This window comes from Coturnix japonica, chromosome 15 (assembly GCF_001577835.2).
Source record: "Coturnix japonica isolate 7356 chromosome 15, Coturnix japonica 2.1, whole genome shotgun sequence".
NCBI classification, from domain to species: domain Eukaryota; kingdom Metazoa; phylum Chordata; class Aves; order Galliformes; family Phasianidae; genus Coturnix; species Coturnix japonica.
The window spans coordinates 4,955,079-4,973,617 of NC_029530.1; the positions used below are offsets into that span (position 1 = coordinate 4,955,079).

The 18,539-nt window shown below is 39.6% G+C and overlaps 1 protein-coding gene across 2 annotated transcripts in view; it reads left to right on the forward strand.

Moving 5' to 3' along the window:
• Positions 1 to 15,459, forward strand: part of MLXIP (MLX interacting protein) — a 40,200-nt gene extending 24,741 nt beyond the window's left edge. Inside the window, exons 6-17 of one of the 2 annotated variants that reach the window (XM_015878343.1) lie at positions 608 to 779; positions 1,548 to 1,637; positions 2,167 to 2,258; positions 2,384 to 3,047; positions 4,464 to 4,585; positions 5,221 to 5,407; positions 6,206 to 6,330; positions 7,558 to 7,659; positions 9,079 to 9,206; positions 10,272 to 10,395; positions 11,696 to 11,825; positions 12,271 to 15,459. In XM_015878343.1, coding sequence (XP_015733829.1) covers positions 608 to 779; positions 1,548 to 1,637; positions 2,167 to 2,258; positions 2,384 to 3,047; positions 4,464 to 4,585; positions 5,221 to 5,407; positions 6,206 to 6,330; positions 7,558 to 7,659; positions 9,079 to 9,206; positions 10,272 to 10,395; positions 11,696 to 11,825; positions 12,271 to 12,392 — 2,058 coding nt within the window. In that variant the 3' untranslated portion in view covers positions 12,393 to 15,459. The remainder of the gene's footprint in view (positions 1 to 607; positions 780 to 1,547; positions 1,638 to 2,166; positions 2,259 to 2,383; positions 3,048 to 4,463; positions 4,586 to 5,220; positions 5,408 to 6,205; positions 6,331 to 7,557; positions 7,660 to 9,078; positions 9,207 to 10,271; positions 10,396 to 11,695; positions 11,826 to 12,270) is intronic. The other variant, XR_001558563.1, reaches the window with a different exon arrangement.
• The last annotated feature ends 3,080 nt before the right edge of the window (positions 15,460 to 18,539 follow it).

Below are 18,539 nucleotides of genomic sequence, written 5' to 3' on the forward strand. Positions count from 1 at the left end.
TTTTGACAGTGAGCCCCAGTGTGCCACCATGGTATTTTGGCATTGTTAGTGCTGCGTGCTGACTCAGCCACAAGAACCTGACTGCTTCTAGTCTGCAGCAAAAAAAAAAAGTTGGCCTTAGTGAAGGAAGAGTAAGCAAAGTCACTTTATATTGTATTTTTCACAGCATAAAAATGTCCATAGGTTTATAAAGGTACTTCATATGAAGTTAGGTTCAGTAAATTTCAGTTTCAGTTATGCTTCAATATAGGAGTTGTTTGCTTTGAGTTTTTGCTATGTGTGTTATTTTTAAATCCTTATGCAAGGTGTAGCTGCAAATATATACATACACTCAGTAAAACTAGAAAATATTGCTGTAGTTATTTTGTCTTATGTATTGCTAGTCTGCATATGTTTGTTGGGGCAAAAATCTCTCCCACACTGGCTAGCACACACACTAACTTCTGTAGAAGTGTTTTGTTGTTCAAATCTGTAGGCTGAAGTTTTATTAGAAGTACCACTGATCTGTTTCAGTCCATTTGAAAAGTGAAGATTGTTCTTATATTTCTGTAACTGAATGCTTTAGCATTGTCTACACGGCCTTACTTTTCTTCTTTTCCTTTGGCAGGATGATGATGTGGTTCTCTGGCAAAAAAGAAGATATGGCAGAGAAACCCCTGTCCCTATGGAGGAGGGCAGCCTCTTGGATGCAGATATGCTTATGTCTGAGTTCACCGACACCCTGTTCTCCACACTGTCTTCACATCAGTTGGTTTCCTGGCCAAATCCCAGAGAGATAGGTATTTGTTGGCTGTTAGCTGTGTTGATTTTGCAGTGGGAACCTCTAGGAGAAATCTTGTTTGTTGCTTTTCTAGTCTTGGTTAAGAAATTGTATCTTACTTAGATGACAGATTAAAATAAGTCAGATAATGTAGCTATTGAATAATTCGTAGGTTACTGAATCCCAGTTAATCATCCGAATTTCATTTCTGTCTTAGTGGGTTTTTTTTTCCACTTTTCCTGATACTGCCCTCAAATTTTGCTCTGAATAAATCCCCAAGGAGCAGTATTTAGTGTCTGTGATGATGAAGGTGTTGTTATTTAAAGCAGTTGTATTTGTTTGTTTTTTTCTAGCTTCCAAACCTTTTGGTATGTCCTTTAGAAAAAGTGAGAGTCACATCTCCTGTAAAAACAATCCCAAGAGCAGTGTGTTTCTGTTGACCTCTTGCTAACTGAAGGCTCTGAATCACTAATAAAAGAGCAGATGTCCATGGTGCGTTGTCCTTGCTGTGTAGGAGTTTGAGCTGTCTGAGCAACTCCAGAGCCACTGTAGTTTACATGAGGTGTACTTTAAGTAAAATGGGTAATGGCTTACTTTAAGATATTAGTGTTCAAGTTGTGATTCCCAATGAACTGACGTATTGTGCAGCAGGAGCAGGACAGGAGGTTGGGAGCAAGCAAGTCAGGCTGTGCAGCATGTCTTGGTGTTCTAGCTAAGTGCCCTATTCCTACTACATGAATTACTGTTCAAGTGATACAATCTGATCTCTCTTTCGTGAATTTTCCAGCGCATTTAGGAAATGCGGACATGATCCAACCAGGGCTTATTCCTCTCCAGCCAAATTTTGATTTCATGGACACTTTTGAGCCTTTTCAGGGTAAGAAATTTCTATATAGTCAATTAATTTCTTAAAAATTGCAGTGATTTAGGAACTGGTGTTTGATTAGTTTAAGAATTAGTGTTAAACAGAAGATAAATGTTGCAGAGAGCTACACTCTTTAGAAAGAAGAGATTTAAGCAAAGGTAACACAAAATGTGGAAGTCAAAAGTGGCATCTGTTTGCTGGGCCTCTGTTCAGTCTGCATCAGATCACTGAGTTTTCTGGGCCTGCACTGAGAATCAGCTCCTGAGTATCTATATACGGGTCAACTTTGAATAGTATTATGGTTTTTTGTTTTTTTTTGCCTCATCCTCAGCTTGCATGAGAAGTGAGGTCTGTCCTAAGGAGATGAGTTTTCCCAGAAGACAACAGCGTATTGCTAAATTAGCTGTATAAAATAAAAATCTCATGGTTTTGTTCCTTGCTAAATAATAATAAATTCTTGGGAATTCTAGTATTTCATGGTATGGTGCTGTACCATAAATATTAGAAGAAGAAAAGTAATAGGTGACTTCTTTTGTTTCAGATTTATTCACACCTAGTCGTTCCAGTGCTTATTTCCCTTCTGTGTCTGCTGTCAGTTCAGCTACAACAGATAGCAGCAGTCATTCTTCTCAGGTAAGGGAGAACCTCAGAGTTTAAAACAGCCTCATTGCAGACATGTACAGCTTAAACGTGAGCAAAAGATCTTTTGCTTGAAGGGGCTGCATCTGAATCTGTCCTTTTTTTTTCTTTTCTGTCAGTCTCCTGTCCTACCATCAGGCTCGCTGCCCAACGCACTTCCATCTGGGAACATCAGCGATGGACTGATTGCTTCCTCGGTACCTTCTCCTGTAATTCCTGATGTTGGCACTGACCAGTGTTCCAGCATCAGAAGTGGGGGATCTTTCATCCAGCCGTCAGACTTTGCTCCTGACTCATCTCTGAGTGGGCCGCAGACTTTTTTGCCAGTGTTTCAGACACCTTTGCCACTGCTTCAACCTGCAGCGCAACAGCACCAGTCCCCGTTGCCAGCAGTGCCTCTGAATACTAGCTTAAGCACTCCACCATCTGCTTTTGCAGCACCAGAAACCCAGAAGTTTGGCCTCTGCGAATCTACAGTTATCACCCACACAGCTTCTGCAACGCTGACGCACAATGCCCCTGCCACCACCTTCAGCCAGAGCCAGAACCTTGTCCTGGCAACACAACAGCCAGGAGCAGGAGTGCCTTGTAACCTGGCTTTCCAGACTACTGTCCTGCAGGGGCAGCCCCGGCCACAGCTGCAGTCCCAGCTGACATTTGCACTCCCCAAAGCTGTTCCCCTGGCCAGTGCTGGGACAAGGCCCAAACAGGCACAAAAAATAGCATCTGCTCCGAAGCCTGAAACAGTGTCCTTAGTGTTAAAGAATGCCTTCATCACCCCAGGTGAGAAAAAACGGTGGGTAACATTGTTTTTTGAGCGGAACTAGCAGGAGGGGAACACCTTGTTTTTCTTGGTTTACATAGTGATTGAAATTACAGCTTCCTGAGGGTGTGGAGTGCCAGGGATTCTCCAAACTACTGGCATGTGGCTTTACTACAGTGGGATGCTCTGGACTGGGAGAATTGGAGGCGGTCTGGTTGTGTGTGTGCAGAGCTGACTTGTCAAAAAGGTCACGCACAGGGAGGCTTTCAGCTCTGGGATTGTGTTTCCTTCATAAAATTTCTACTGGATTGTATAGGTTGCATCAGCACATGGGTTGAGTAGAGCTCTGCATAACTCCTATGCTACTGAAAACTTGTTTTTGGTGTTTAATGCTGTTCTTAGCTCTCCTTCAAAACATTCAGCCACACAGTTGTGTGGCAAAGGAGACTGTGTGAGATGGGGAATGGCAGGCCTATCCCTTTCTCTGACTCAGCTGGTTGTCCTGGGCAGGTCACTGTGCCTGTTTTTGTGCCAGCATGCCCTATAACACTAGGGTACCAATACAGTTAATATATATTACTATAGAACACTTTGAGTATATTCTGATGTTCATCTCAGCCTGCCTGAAACTGATTGAAGCAGAGTACAGTTAGGGAGCAGTTGTTGAAGTGGACCATGATTTTGGTTCAGATGGAAGCATAGATATGTGCCCACAAACGGTTCCATAAATCAGCAGTGCTTAGCAGGACTGGGTGAGGAGAACCAATTCATGTTGGGTGTGATTTGGGGACATTAGCATTTCACAAGGGCAAGAATAGCATGTATGAGCAGAGAAGGTTTTGTTTGTGGTTTTTCTAGCGGGAAAGTTCAAGACTAGAGCAGGACAGGCGGCAAACTTTGTCTTGAAATTATTGCATTATGTTTTCAAACCTGTGCTGGCTGGGATCCGAGTGACCTCAGCTTCCTGGAATGTGCAACAACAGTCCAAGAAAAACCTTCCTATGAGGAGTATCCTTAATTAGGCTTTACGAAGTAGTAGGTATGTCAGCCAGGGCTTGTCACTGAGCAGGTGTTCCTGGCAACATTTCTGTCTGTAGTGCTTATTAAGCACAAGTCCTTTTGTTTACATCAGCCAAGATGTTACTTACCTAGTAAAGTGTTGTAAACAACTCTAGTGGTCAGAAAGTCTTTGTTCCTGGTATATGAAGTGCATCTTTGTTCCTCACCCCTTATATGCTTTCCCAGTACTTTTTCACTTCCTTTTGGACCACCACAACTAAGTTTGGCAGTGAAATAGTACAGCATAGGTGCCCGTTCCCCTGTTCAGTGCCCAGTGTTTTCATAACTTCATACATAATAATCTTCACCTTCCTTTTTTTTTTTTTTTTTTTTTTTTTTTGTCTTGTTACCTATTCTAACTTAATTGTGTTCTTCAGCTGCCTTTCAGGGACAGTCCAGAGCTGTGATTGTAACTCCCACACCTTTAAAAAGAGAAGGGATTTTGTCGCCTGCCATGTCTCAGTCTAATGTTGCAATTGCACCAGCTGGAATTGCCAGAGTAAGGAGAATTTTTAAAATGTTCCGTATTCTTAAGGTCTGTTTTTGTAAGTTGTTAGAGCCATAATGTGCTCAAGAGGTAACTAATGCACCAATTCTCAACTGTTACCAGCATATACGTGCAGTCTACATTATGTTTGCTTATTTTTAAGTACTTTGTGGGCCTGAAAGTGCTATCTAGTTTTAACAGCCTCTGCCTCACTATATGATTACAAATAGGAGCACTGTACTCTTAGGGGGGATGGTTTCTGCTTTTAATTAATCATGCAGAAGGTAGAAAGAACTTAAGGCACTTGTCTTTCTATTTACAGGTTGGAAAGTGTGCCTAGAGTTTGAGTGGGTTATCCAGTATGTTGTATACAGAAAGATGGAACTAGATTTTAGTATGTTGTGCTGTTGCTGTGTTGTAATACTAATAAGTTCTGAAGGGATTCTGGTTTCCTGCCAAGAGTCTGGCTTCAGTGCCTGACAGTTCCCTAAGTTAGCAGTTTCATGTCATCAGATTGGTAGGTGTGTGTTAATTTGTTACTTTTAATGAAAAACAAGGTAACAAATACTTCTTTTTTCCTTCTTGTTTTCTCCTTCTCTCATTCTTTCTTTCCCTTTTTCTTTGTTTTTCCTCCATGCTGTTCCCAGGCTCCTGGGGTGGCGGAGTTCCGCAGTAACATTCTGGTTGGTCCAGCACAACAAGCGTCAAGTAGCCAGCAAAGCCAGTCCGCAGTCTCACACCTCTTCTCTACTAATGTAGTCCAGGATGTGCTGGTGAAAGGAGAGCAAATCCCTTCCCACAGTACCAGTTCACAAGTTCCCTCACCTACACCTAGTAAGTTATAAATGTGCAAGCATTCTCTCCCTTGCACGGTGCAGATGTGTTTCCATTGATTAGGTATGGTGTAAATAGGCCTTGAAGACTTCAGTATTCTTGAAGGAAAAGGTTTTGGGGCTCTTCTACCCTCCTGCTTCAGTTGCATCCAACTGTTGACAATTTTTTCTTAAACTAATGTGCAGTGTTCCCACAAAGTATAACTTTGTACGTTCTGTAAATGATTTCTTTCTAATTCACAAAGGACTAATTAAACTCTATTGAAATACATTGTTGTAGAAAGCGTGAATAGTTTTTTTTCAGTATCTAACTATAATTTTGATGGGATACTCTCAGATGCAGTCATTAATGGTAGGTAAGTGTAAGGACTCCTCGTGTGCAAGTTGATAGAGCAGTATCTGGGCCAGTTTTAGACAGATACGCTGGTTTTGCTGATAGATGGCTTAAGTATTAAGTATTATCCCATGTCTCTGGGTATTATGGCTTCAAATGGGGGGAGTCTAATACCATAGTGGAATTGGATCCTGTGTGCTTTTGATTTTATGTGTGTGTTTGTGTGGATATGAAAGGAGTTTGATTTATTGCTATTCAGGATGTTGTTTGCCTTGTGTCCTGAAATACTGAACTCTTCCAGAAATCTTGACACTTTCTACCATGTGTAGCATGTGGTTGCTCTATCAATGAATATAACTTAGATGTCTGTTCCATTTCAGTTGTGTTCCAAATAGAGTCTTCACAACAGTTGTATTTGCTGCTGAATATTGTTTGTTAATGACTTGTCTTTCTTCTTTTATGAAGGCCGAGACTGTCAGAATTCTGGCCAGGCTTCCCCCTGCACCTCAGAGCAGAGCCCCAGTCCTCAGTCTCCTCAGAACAGCTGCTCAGGAAAACTTGCCATTGATTCTCAAATGGCTGCACTTAAGGTGTGTATTCTGTCCTTTCAGTTGCTTTTCTTTCCCTTAGTCACTTTTTTTTCCCCTGGTATCTGAGCGTGGACTTCAGAGTAAGCTGTGCTTCAGGAACAGCGGAATATTTGTGCTTGAGGGCTTGGCTTGTGTTCCATCTGTGTTGCTTTGTTCAATTTAAGATGAGTTCTTGACCTGTTGAGCGAGTTAACATGTCTCCAGTGGTGCTTTGCAGTCCTACAGGGAAGCAGCTACAAAAACTCTACGGTTAGAGCTGTGAAATATTTCAGGAGTAAAATAGGGTGAATTTCTTTCTTCTTTTTCTGAGGAACAGGTTGTTAGGACAGGCCAATAGTAGGGAAAGTAGCCACTAGATGGAGCAGTTTTCTTAAAAGAAAAGGTGCTGTGGAGAGATGGGCGCGATGGCTGTTCACGGCTATTTGAAGACACTTGTGTGAGCAGGAATTGCTTTGCGTGTGTATTGACAGTAATTCTTCTGAAAGATGAGAGAGGAAGTGTTACTTCCCTGTCTCCAGATGTACTTTCCTTGCTCCTCAGCATTCTTAGTTGAGTTAAACAGTTCTGTATTGCTTGGTAATGTTTCTTTTTTCAGGTTGGCAAAACTTGAACTACTTAACTATGTTGCTTTCCCTACTTGTCAATTGGGGTAATGGTGGGCTGTCCTTGGAAAGCCTTGTTCTGTGGAAAATGCATTCTCAAAGAGAAAACCCCTTATTTTCTCCTAAGGTTTTCTAATAGTACAGTAGTACAAGGAAAATGTTAATTCCTGACAAAGTCTTTATCCTCAGGGTAGGCCAGAATTGTGGATTTTTCTTAATTTTTTTTATTAGAAAACCTATCAATGTTAATACACATTTTATGTATGTATTAGGTAAAAAAGTATAGGAATTGTTTTAAACTTAAAGACTTCAACAAGATCCTAACGGACTATATGCCTAAAATGCAGAATTTGACATCAGGAAAAAAAGCATTTAAGAGTCTTGAGTAGGAATTTTTATTTTGAAGGAAGTTCTACAAGGTTTAGAATTGAACTTAGCACTCTGCATGTTTCTTTTTAATCACTTAAATCATTTGCAAGTTTATAATCCTCTGGCTTGGACTGGGAAGACAATGAATGCCGCAGTTCAACAAAAATGACACTGTGGGCTTGAATAGCAGAAATAATAGTAGCAGTAGAACAGTAAAGGAAAACATTTTTTTTTTTTTTTTTGTTTATTCACACAGACTCAAAGAATGAAGCGTATTTCATCAGAACAGAAACGAAGGTTTAATATCAGGATTGGCTGCAGTACCCTGAACAGCTTGGTTTCAGCGAACTCCAAGTCGGTAAGTAACTTGGCAGCACTAGTGGTTTAGTAGGGAGTTTAAGAAAGCCACACTGAAAAATAGTTACTGTCTCTCCACTGTTGACTGACTATGCCATTTAGTCAGTGAAGACACTGAATACCTGTTCTGGAGGGGTTCTGGTCCCCAGAACTGGACTTGAGAAGCTGTGTCCAGTCAGTACTGTGAGCTTGTTCTGCCTGAACAATGAGCCAGCCAGAAGCCAGGTGTAGATGCTGCTGATAAGACATTGAACTGAAAAAATACACCTTGACACTTGGCCTGAGCTAATAAACATACCTTTGAGCAGTTTGTTAGCAGAGGCTTCATGCTGTGTTAACCACGGCTGAGAACATGGCAGAGCAATTTTGTACAACTGCAGTTACCATTCACACATATCCAAAAATGTCCACTGGAATTTCTAAAACTTGCTACACTTATTAGTCTGTTACTTCCTGAGTGCAATTAGGAGTCTGACCATTTTAGGTTGCTTTGAAAACCCCTTTTTTGTTCCTGACATCTGATATCACCCTTCTGCCTTCAAGAATTTGCCCTTGTACCCACAGCCTTTTGCATATTCTGTTTTTCTGTCACTTGTTTTTTTTTTGTGCGTAGATTTACAGAGGAAAAAAGTCCCTTCGCCTTGTCAAGCTTAAGAACTTACTCTGATGCTGGTTAATCTTAGTTCACTAAATTGAAACTAAAGTCATTAAAACACAGCTTTCTCTGCACAGCAACTTTCTGAATGTCCTTTAAATACCTCTGCCTCCTATGATGTGCAGAATATGAAAGCTTATTATCACGTGAATGTGTTTACATTGTTTATTTTCTATGTGTAGGCAACAAATTATCAGAATCTCACTGCTTTTTTTATAGCTTGTTTCAAAGCTAGTGATGTTTATTTCTGAGTACAGGGTTTTAATTTTTTCCTCTGAACTGAAAGTGTATTTTAAGATGTGTGACATTGTCTTTCTCCTTTGGTGATAGCTGGGCCATGATACCTTCTGTTTTGAACAACTTCAGGCTTCCCAGACTAAGTTGTCAGCCAGGAACAATGTTTCTAACAGCACAATAAGTTTTTCAGCTGGTGCAGATCATCCTTCAGTACTGCCAGCATTTATAGAGGATCAAAAATGAAACAAACGGTTTGAATATATTGCTTTCAGCAGAATAGAAAAGATGTGATTTGGGGAAGAAAACAACCTCTGCAGCCATTTTCTCTGTATTAGTGTGCAGACGGGAGTCAGATAAATGAGGAGTTCAGTATTAAGTGTTTCTGTGTACCTATATGTGCTTTGGCAGGGTGAAGGAAATTAAAAGGTGCTGAAGTGCTTTTCTGGGTGTTACCACAGGATAGAAGCAAATTCTTCATCCATCTAGCTTTGTTCCAGAAAGTGAGCTCTATGTTTGTGTTTGGTCTAGATCAGCCATGCAATCACTCTCCAGAAAACAGTAGAATATATCGCTAAACTACAGCAGGAAAGAACACAGATGCAAGAGGAAACCAGGCGCCTTCGGGAAGAAATCGAGGAGCTAAACGCTGCCATCATGTGAGATTTTGGGAGATTTCTGTCATGAAGCAGAGCAGCTTGAATGTTGCTTTGGCTAAAAGCAGGGGATGTTTGCCTCAGATGTCATGCCAAACAACAGATGGGTACCGAAGTGCTACCAACTTTCAAACAAAAAACCAAAGTTGTTATGGGACGGGCGTTGGTAGCCAATCTTGTGGATTTTCAGCAAGCTCTGAGTGTGAATGCACAACAGTGGCAGCATCAGAAAAGATGCATTAGATTGGATAGAATTCTGAGGAGCTGGTGATGCTTCTTTTATTTAAAGTTAGGCTCACTGGGCGATGAAATGCTCCTACTCTTCATGATGGCTTTGCTGCACTTTTCTTTCCTCATGCACTCAGTTTTACTGGAAGTGATATGATTGATTACGTAGGAATTGGAATCATGGAGCATGTTGCTGACTGAACATAACTGATAAGTCAGTTCACCTTCCTGGTGTGACGCTGTGGGTTTATGATAGTTTATGTGCTATTGAAAAGCATGTTGAGAACCCCTGTGAGTTTTCTTCTATATATGAAAGTGTTAGGCTTAGGCATTGTGTTAGACTCAACAGCAAATCAAAACTTTTCTTTTTCTTATAAAAAAAAAAAGAAAAAGAAAGAAAAGAAGTAGTATGATAACTTCTGTTTGTTTTTTATTTTAAATTGATCTGTTTCTGTTTCTTAAGAGTCTTTGTAACATTTTGTTCTCTAACACTGTTCAGGAGTTAGTCTGTAACTTTTAACTTGACTCCTAATGTGCCTTTTTCTGAGTGGATACCAAAAACTACTTTGTTCTATTATGCTCTGCTTTCAGTGATGTTGCTTGTAAAAAGGAGTTTTCAAGCTTGTAGCAGCTTGAAAAATTGCTTTGCTGCATGAATATAAACACAATTGATTGAAAAACTGCGTATTTCTGACTGTAACAAACAAATTCAGAGTAGGGGGTCACGCAGAGGGAAACCATCTCAGTCTGGGGTTGCACACATTTCTCTTGCTATAGTTTAGTCTATAAAAGAAGTTTGTCCTTACTGGTGGAGTTTCTGACCTCAGATCTTCTTTTCAGTTCTTGCCAACAGCGGCTCCCTGCTACTGGTGTTCCAGTAACACGGCAAAGGTTTGACCACATAAGGAGTATGTTTGATGAGTACGTAAGAAATAATACCCTCCAGAACTGGAAGTTCTGGATTGTATCCTTTCATATTGACCTGCTAAACCTGAGGTTTGATACTAACATATTCTGAAGCAAGAACTTGGGTTTTGGTGCTCTGACTTTCAACCATGTTGTTTAAAGTAATGTGTGTCCAGATCCTTCATTCACATCTATGTATGGAAATACTTTATATGTTGTTGTGAGGCAGGATTTGTTCTAACTCTGAAGCAGTCTCAAGTGAATTATAAAAGTACACTTTATTGAAAAATCAGCAGAATTTTAATGTAACAATAAAAACTGTAGTTGAGCCTGTAGTATGAAATGCTATTGGTAAAACAGAAGGTTGACAGGCTAAGTAGTCTTTCCCAGCTTCTCCTTGTAGCTCTGAGGGGACAGTTGTCCAACAACTGGATAGAAACCTCAAGTGCTGCTGACATATTTCTGAATGTCATGCACTAAAAATTACAGGATTGAGAGGTGAGTGGTATTTTTTTAAAATCTCCTTATGAAATGACTGTAAGAGAGAGAAGAGCAGTTTCTTTACAAATATGAGAATACTGTGGTTTCTGATGCTTATGAGAGGAAAATGAGTTATCTGTTCTTGGGCTACTGGAGATAGTCCAAGGATAAAGTACTTAACAAATAGTAGAATATCAGCAGAAGGGTACAGTCACTCTGTACAAGTCCATAACCGCATGTAAATCCCCTAGAGTATTCCAGGCTGTTTCTGGACCTACCTTGATTGTTAGCCACGGTGATGAAGATAGGAATGTATGACAACATGGAGATCACTTTGGCCGCATTCTCGCACAATGCTGACTGTAGTCTGAAAATCCCATCTTGGATAGCAGGGTAAAACCACAAATTCTGAGTCTTCAGATGGGTTTTTAAGAAGCTAATTGTATGATAATAGTTTCTAAGCTATAGGTATATTTACTTGGTGAGTTACCACATCAGTGTTGTAGTGAACTGTTTTGAAAGCCCAAGAGATGCAGCCGACTAAGGCTTTTGGTGATGCTCTATACATGTTAATACATTACAGGGTAAGAGTTCTGTCTTCTCTTTTACTGCAAGGAACATTATTGGCAGCTAATGGCCCATCCTTGCAGTCAGTAACTACAGAAAGCTATAGGAAGAACCTGATAGTTCTTAGCATGCAGCTGATTCGCAGGATATCATTGATCTCAGATATAGGAATTTTACAAAAATTAACCAATATTGGTAGAACTAACAACTGAAATTCAAATTTTTCCCTGCAGTTTGAGCTGTGTATTTTTTCCCTTAGAATGTTTTGAACACCTTCTTTGCTGTCACCCTTAACGTTTGATGATTTGCAGTTCAGCATTATTATTAAGCCATTGTTTGAGTCCTTCAATGGAATGGTTTCGACAACAAGCTTTAAAGATCTGAATCAAACTGCAATAGCCTGGCTGGATCAGCACTGTTCCCTCCCTGTTCTGAGGCCAAGTAAGTGAATTTCTATCAAGCAGTAATTCAAGATCGTCTCACGCTGCATTTAGGGTTCAAATATTCAACTTCAGTTGGAGTAAAGTTTAGCACTGGGATTTGTCTCATGAAGGAAAAGGTTTTTGAAGTTTGTATATCCCATTAAAATGACCATTGGTTTGGGCATCATTTTTTACCCTTTACATCTGTAAAAATAAGCAACTGTTTACATTCACAGTTAGAACTGCCTAACAGTATTCCTTTATTCCTTGTTCTCTGGGCACAGTTCTTACACATCTTATTGTTACCATATGTGCAAGTATGCATGTATTTTAGAAGTATTTTCGTAATTCTGTCATCTTTACAACCTTACAGAATTTGCATGCTGTCCTGCATGGAGCTGTTTGCAGTAAGACTAAAGGCTTTTTCATACTTCTCTGGCTTTTATTTATTTTTTTTTTAATAGTGGTGTTGAGCAGCCTTCGGCAGCTAAGTGTAAGCACCTCAATTCTGTCAGATCCATCACGCCTGCCAGAGCAAGCCACGGAGGCAGTCAGCAGGACGAATGAAACAGCTGGTGAAACCTAACAACCAAAGACAAGGAGCTACTTTTACAAGGGGTGGAGAACATGCCAGTCTAGCAGCCTGGTGAGTCTCCTTTCAGTTGGTGCACTTTAGAAAGAATTCTCTCCATCATCAAGACGTCGTTTGGAGCATCTGGTTCTGCCTTCAGAGTTTGTTGAAGTGTGATGCAACGTTGTTCGTAACGTCTTGACTCCTCTTCAGTGCTGTGCTCTACTCCGTTAAGTGAGAACACCAAGCTCAGGTAAATACAGCAGGATTCAATCCTGCAGGCAGCAATATATCTCCATCAATGCAGCATGCATCTGAATGCAACGAACATCTTTCTGGAAAACAGCTTCAAGTGCTAAGTTCTCTGAAGTGTAAATCCTGTACATCAAAGAATGTTCCCTTGGAGGGGAAAAATACTTGCAGTTTTGGTAAACAAAATGTGCTTTTTATTTTGTTTTCTGGTCTTCAGTTCCATTTGTTTTACTTGAATGGTAAAAATTAAAATTAAACAAGATCATGTTAAAAACCAAAGGAGAAGAAAAATCTGTCAGTGATGTCAACTTGTGGAAAATATTAGAATTAAAATCTCAGGCTGTTTTGTGTATTTTAATTTTAATGAGCGTACCATTGCATATGATCACCTTCTAGCAAATAAAGCAGTTCATTTTTGTTATTTTTCCTGATATAGCCATTGCAATAAAGTAATATTGCAGTAAGTGCAAGAAAGCAGTTTTAACTTGCAGATTCTACAGTCTGGATAGAAACATGAATTTTGTATTCCTTTAATCTGTAAACTGTTTTCTTGCACTCTGTGGAGTTCATCTGCCTTCCTCATAAAATGTGCACGTATAAAACACATCTATAGATAAGTGTTGTAGTGCTTCAAAAACAGAACTTCAGTTCTGAGCATTAAGAAGTTGGCTTTTATGTTATCACAGAAACTGTAGCGAACCATACCAGCTAATAGCCAGTTCTTAGTTTCTTTTGTCTTCTCTGCCTGCTCTTTTTGCCTTCTATTTAAAAAGCCTGAAGGACTTAGCCAAGCTTGGTCTGTATGGGACAGTTACGATCAATATAAATTTAAAAACATATAAAGATGTGTTTAAAGTTGGAAATACTGTATAATGATTCTCTGTTGCAGTCTCTGCAAGTAACTGTCCTTTGCTGCAGGTAAGCTGAGCCTTGTTACAGTTGATATAATCTGTCCATCCTCAGATGATGCTGGAATATTCATTTTGGCCAATTGTTCATGTTTTGGTCTGGAACGATCCTGTGACCTGCGTATTTCCACACCTGACTTGATTCTGATATTTCAGAGCTGTGCAAAGTGTGGATGAAATTTCCCTGGTACCTCCTCCAAGTAGTTTTCTGCCAATTTGAAAAACAGGCTGTGTGGAGGTGATGAGCAGGCTACCACAGTGCAAATATGATGAGTAGCTACAAAATTTGGATATTACACATTCAAAAATGGAGTCAGTAACGCTGTGTTGAGCCCAGTTTTTCCCACATAGTGGGACAAACCTTAAAAAGTGGCAGTAAGTTTTGGGGATCAAGACTAGGCATGGAGAGTGCTGGGTTTTTTTCCTTCTTGTCATGAGATGTTGCAGCTATTGGCTTTCATTGCAGAGTTTTCTTACATGTGAGCAGGGCTTTAACAAGAAGAATACACCAAAAGTTAGCCGCAGGGTCTGTTCCTGGAGCAGAGGTACTGTGAGTTGTGGAGTGGGGGAGCTGAAAGGGACTTCTGGGGTGGTGATTAAATAAAACAGTGTATAAAGACTGTTAGAGCAAGTTGTAACTAGTTTTTCTAGGGAGGGCCCATATCCCAGTCTTTATCAAATTAGTAACATTATTTTGGATGCATCTGGATAAAATATATTGGAATTAGGGGATCTTTAAGGTTCATTCCAACACAAGTCATTCAACGATTCTATGAATTAGTGTAAAATAATTTTTTTTAATTAGTACTTTAATTCTCCTCTTTTTTTTTCACTGTGAACTTGATGCCAGTGAAATCACTTAACTCTGATTCGCTGGGGATTGTCCCCCAAGTTCTTTACTGGGCTGTCACATTGAGATGCCTAGATATCTATGTGCATATTTGCATATTAAAAATATGTCTCTGGTTTTCTAGAAACACTTCATTAGACAAATAGTCCAGGAAAGATCCACTTGTGTTTTTGCTATACTTTTCAGATGAGCACATTCTGAGTGACTCCCTTGCATTATTTTCCTGCTTGTCAGGCAGTGATTGTGCCTGATTTTTACCATGTTTTTACCAACACCTGCAGTTGTGGTTGCAGTTGTAGCAGTGATGTCTCAACAAGCAAAGTGTGCAGCGCAGCCATGCCTCAAAACCCAGGCAAGTATGGTGACTTCTGAGCTTAGATCTTAATGGTTGGAATCTCACTGAGTGAACTGGAAGTCAAGAGGGACCTTAAAGGAATAGGAAGGGTGGGAAGTATGAGTGAACTGCTGCAACTTTTACCCATTAATGGTTTTGTTGTGGATGGAAAAAAACATCACCTTCGTTGTACTGTGTGAGTTGGTTACAATTGGAGGGGAAAGTGCTTATTTTAATAATTTCTGGTGGAGAAAAAAAAGCTCATGGCATTTTGAAAAGACCACAAATCTTAACAAAGTGTAAAGGGAGAAAATCAAGTCAGAGATTGCTTACTTAGGCAAGAGTGTAGGAGGAAGGGAAGGAGTAGTGAAAAGATAGTTTCCACGTAGTGCAATTACCAGAAATGATGTGGTGACTCTTTGAAGCAGTGATTCAGTGTATTTTCATCACTCAGTTATTGCAAATCAGATTTCTTTTTTCTCTTACCCATTAGTTTTGTGAGGGTTGTGATTTCACTTCATATGGAAACAGGAGGATAAAGCTATCATATATCTCATCTCTGCACATTAGAAGTGCTGAGGATTGGTATGAAAAGGAATTGACTACGTATGTATTAATTCTTGCCTAGATTCCTACTTTGCTGTATATTTAAGCTGCTTAGTCTTTCTGTCTTCCTGACTGAGGACTCTAAATAATATATTTCAGCTTTAACAAAATAAAAAAAAAAAAAAAGGTAAAACAACAAAAGAAAAACCAGAAACAACTCGACATTTTAGGCCCACTTTGTCTTTCTCTGGACTTATAGCAGGTCTAGGGACTTCCTGGTGTGATCAACCATGAAGACATTAAGCAAGCAAAACACACTGTGCCTATAGTCTACAGTTGATGCATATCTGTCTTTCTTTTTTTATTTTTTTTTCAAGGGGTTTCTTTTCTTTGGGGGTTTTTCTGCTCTTTTTTTTCCCCTTCCCCCCTTGGGGGGGAAAATTTACAAAGAATTCCCATATGAGCAAGTATGACTCATATTCATTAAAATTTATAAAATATTTATATATTTCTTGCCTGTGCTACACACAAGGTCAAATTGAGGTTGTCTAGTGGTGCCTTCTGACCTTGAGTTATGTTAGTTGGTACACTGCAGAGGGTCCTGTCCCCACACAGAAGTTCTAGGGAACTTGTTATCTGATGAGCTTGAAAGGAAGTGTATAAATCTGTTAACATGAGGAATAAGCAGGGAAAGTCCAGGAGCAAATGATAGTGAAGAAATTAGTAGTAGAGACAGAGACAAGGGCTTGCTTCATCTGGAGAGTGTAATCTCTGCACAAAAGCTGGATTTTCAATTAATACCATTTGATCCAATTGCTGTGTTCTTCCGTGCTTTTCTAGACCACCAGGGAAGCCTTTCTTCAAGGCAGGCTTACTAGAATGCTACCACCTGTGCCTTATATCTTGGGGTCCTGTATTTATCTGGTGCAAGTCTTACATTCTTACCCCTGACTTGATACTACGTGGAAAATTTGGTGAGATGGCAAAGCAAGGATTTCCTTGGTTTTAAGAGGAGCGTGTTGTCTGCGTGGCATTTTGGAGGTTGTGTGCTGAAACTGGGGTTGTGAAAAATTGTGGGCGTGTATGTATATACGTATGGAAAAAAATCGCCTCGTTCTTGCTGCCTTCTCTGTGCACAGGGATGTACCCACCAAGAAGTTTGACCAAAACCTAGTAAAGATAAAGACACTTAAATCTCTAAATCTGGAATTGCACAAACAGTCAAAGGGCAGTCAAACGGTGTTTGAAGGTAGCACCCCTTTACTTTGCATCCTTGGGTTTATGTTCTTTCTTTGCCTGTGTATGCTTGTGTTCTCATGATGGAGGTGAGAGGAGTGGTTGCATTTTGTTTGCTTTTGAAGTCTTACCACTTCTGAAGGTCAATTAAGAGCAGAAGAAAGAAAAAATTTTGCTACTAAAACATTCAGTTACATAATGCTTTTTTATTCCAAATTATTTGGAAGCTGTTCCATGTCCAGTATGCTCCCAGATAGAAGATACTGCTAAAATAGTGTTGATAGTCAACCATATTGGACTTTTATTTCTTTCTTTTTTAACTTGTTCCTTTGCACCTTTGTTGCAAGGGAAAGTACCCAAAATCTGAAGGTTTAGGTGCTTTAGGGCCTACTAATCTCAGAGGAATGTGGACAGCTCTTGATGACTTGGAGGTATTTTGAGTAGTAGTACTCCTGTTATCTTACCTATTTCTCTTTCAAGTTATATACCTCCATTTCAGAGATCATTCACTTTTGAAGGCTTTCTTGTATGGGACCCCAATACTGTTTCTACAACATCAGCTAAGGCCTCAGCTTTGCTATCATTCTTGGATGGATTTCACGCTTATTTTCTGTGTTAGAGCAGAAGTGGTAGTACCAAAAAGTAGATTGATCTGTAAAACTTGGTTCAATTGCAAGGAAATACGCCCAGGTACATAATAGAAAGACTTTCTAGCTGTTGTCTGATTTGCTTTTATATCTGAACATTTCCAACATGAACAGAATTTTGAATCAAAAGGTATCAGTTAGGAGTAATCCTCTTAATTAACAATATAATGAACAAATTGCTTAATTTCTTCTAATCTTGTATTTAAGTGTATTTAAGTGAGTGGAGTTAATTCTTGTTGTTCAAAAGAAGAAAAAGCTTGGAGGTTTGAGGACTTCAGGTTGTTCTTTTGCTTTGCCTAGGTTTCCTCTTCTGTTGCATGACACAACGTCTGTTGTGCTGTTGATATGTAGCACTTTTCAGTAGGTCTGTTATATTGTGCAATGCATTTTTTTATATTTACAACAAAAAACAATAAAGGTTATTTTTTGGAAGAAATTAGTTGTAATGTCTATTTTTTTTTACCTGAACTCAGCTTGGAGTTGGGGAAACGGTAAGTGGAAGTCTTCCTGGAGCAGGACTAGCACTGTACCATCCCTTTTGTAACTGTGAAATGTGACAAAGGCTCGTCTCAACATTAGCTGTGCTGAAGTCACCCCTTTGGGATCCCTGCGTTTGTCTTTCCCTTTGTGAGGCTTTTATCTGCTGATGGGATTTTGAAGGATGGAGTCTTTTTAAGAGACGTGGTGCCCCTTGTGCCCCTCTTGGCTGTAAGAATTGGCTCACTCTGATGGGCTTACTTAAAGCAGAGCATACGTTTCTTCATTTCTTTACCTTGTAACACTGTTTGTCCTTCCATGTTTTACATGACATTATTCTCCGAATTTACTGAGGTTTTGATGTGTTCTTAGAGTGAACAGACTGTGATTGTGTTGCTGACTGTATTAAGTGAAACAGTAAGAATGAGCCCTCATGATAAAATTAGGCTGACAAATCTATTTACTTACATGTCTTTTAGCTTAGAGGTTAGTAATTCAAAAGTAGCCTTGGTTTTTCTCTTAAGAAAGGTTAAACTCTTAAGTCTGTCAGTACTGTACCAGCATCTTGAGCCCTGATGCTCTTATTTTCTTGCAGGATTGGATTTGGGACTCTCAGTTGATATAATGCCTGGACAGTGGACTCTGCTGAGCAGTGCTGAGGTTGGACAACACAGTATTCTGATGGAACTGATGTCAGTGTTAGATAGTAAGCTGCTTAAATCCATTGAAAAACAAACAAAAAAGAGAAATATTACACCTTTTCCTTTAAGGATTGTATTTTGTTTCTTGGGTATTTTTGTTTTGTTTCCTTCCCCTGCTGGGATGTTACACATTACTGCTTCAGTTGATTGAGAGCAGGGATTTTATTTTAAACTCATTGCTGAAGGATTGATGCTTATTAATGTCCCTCTC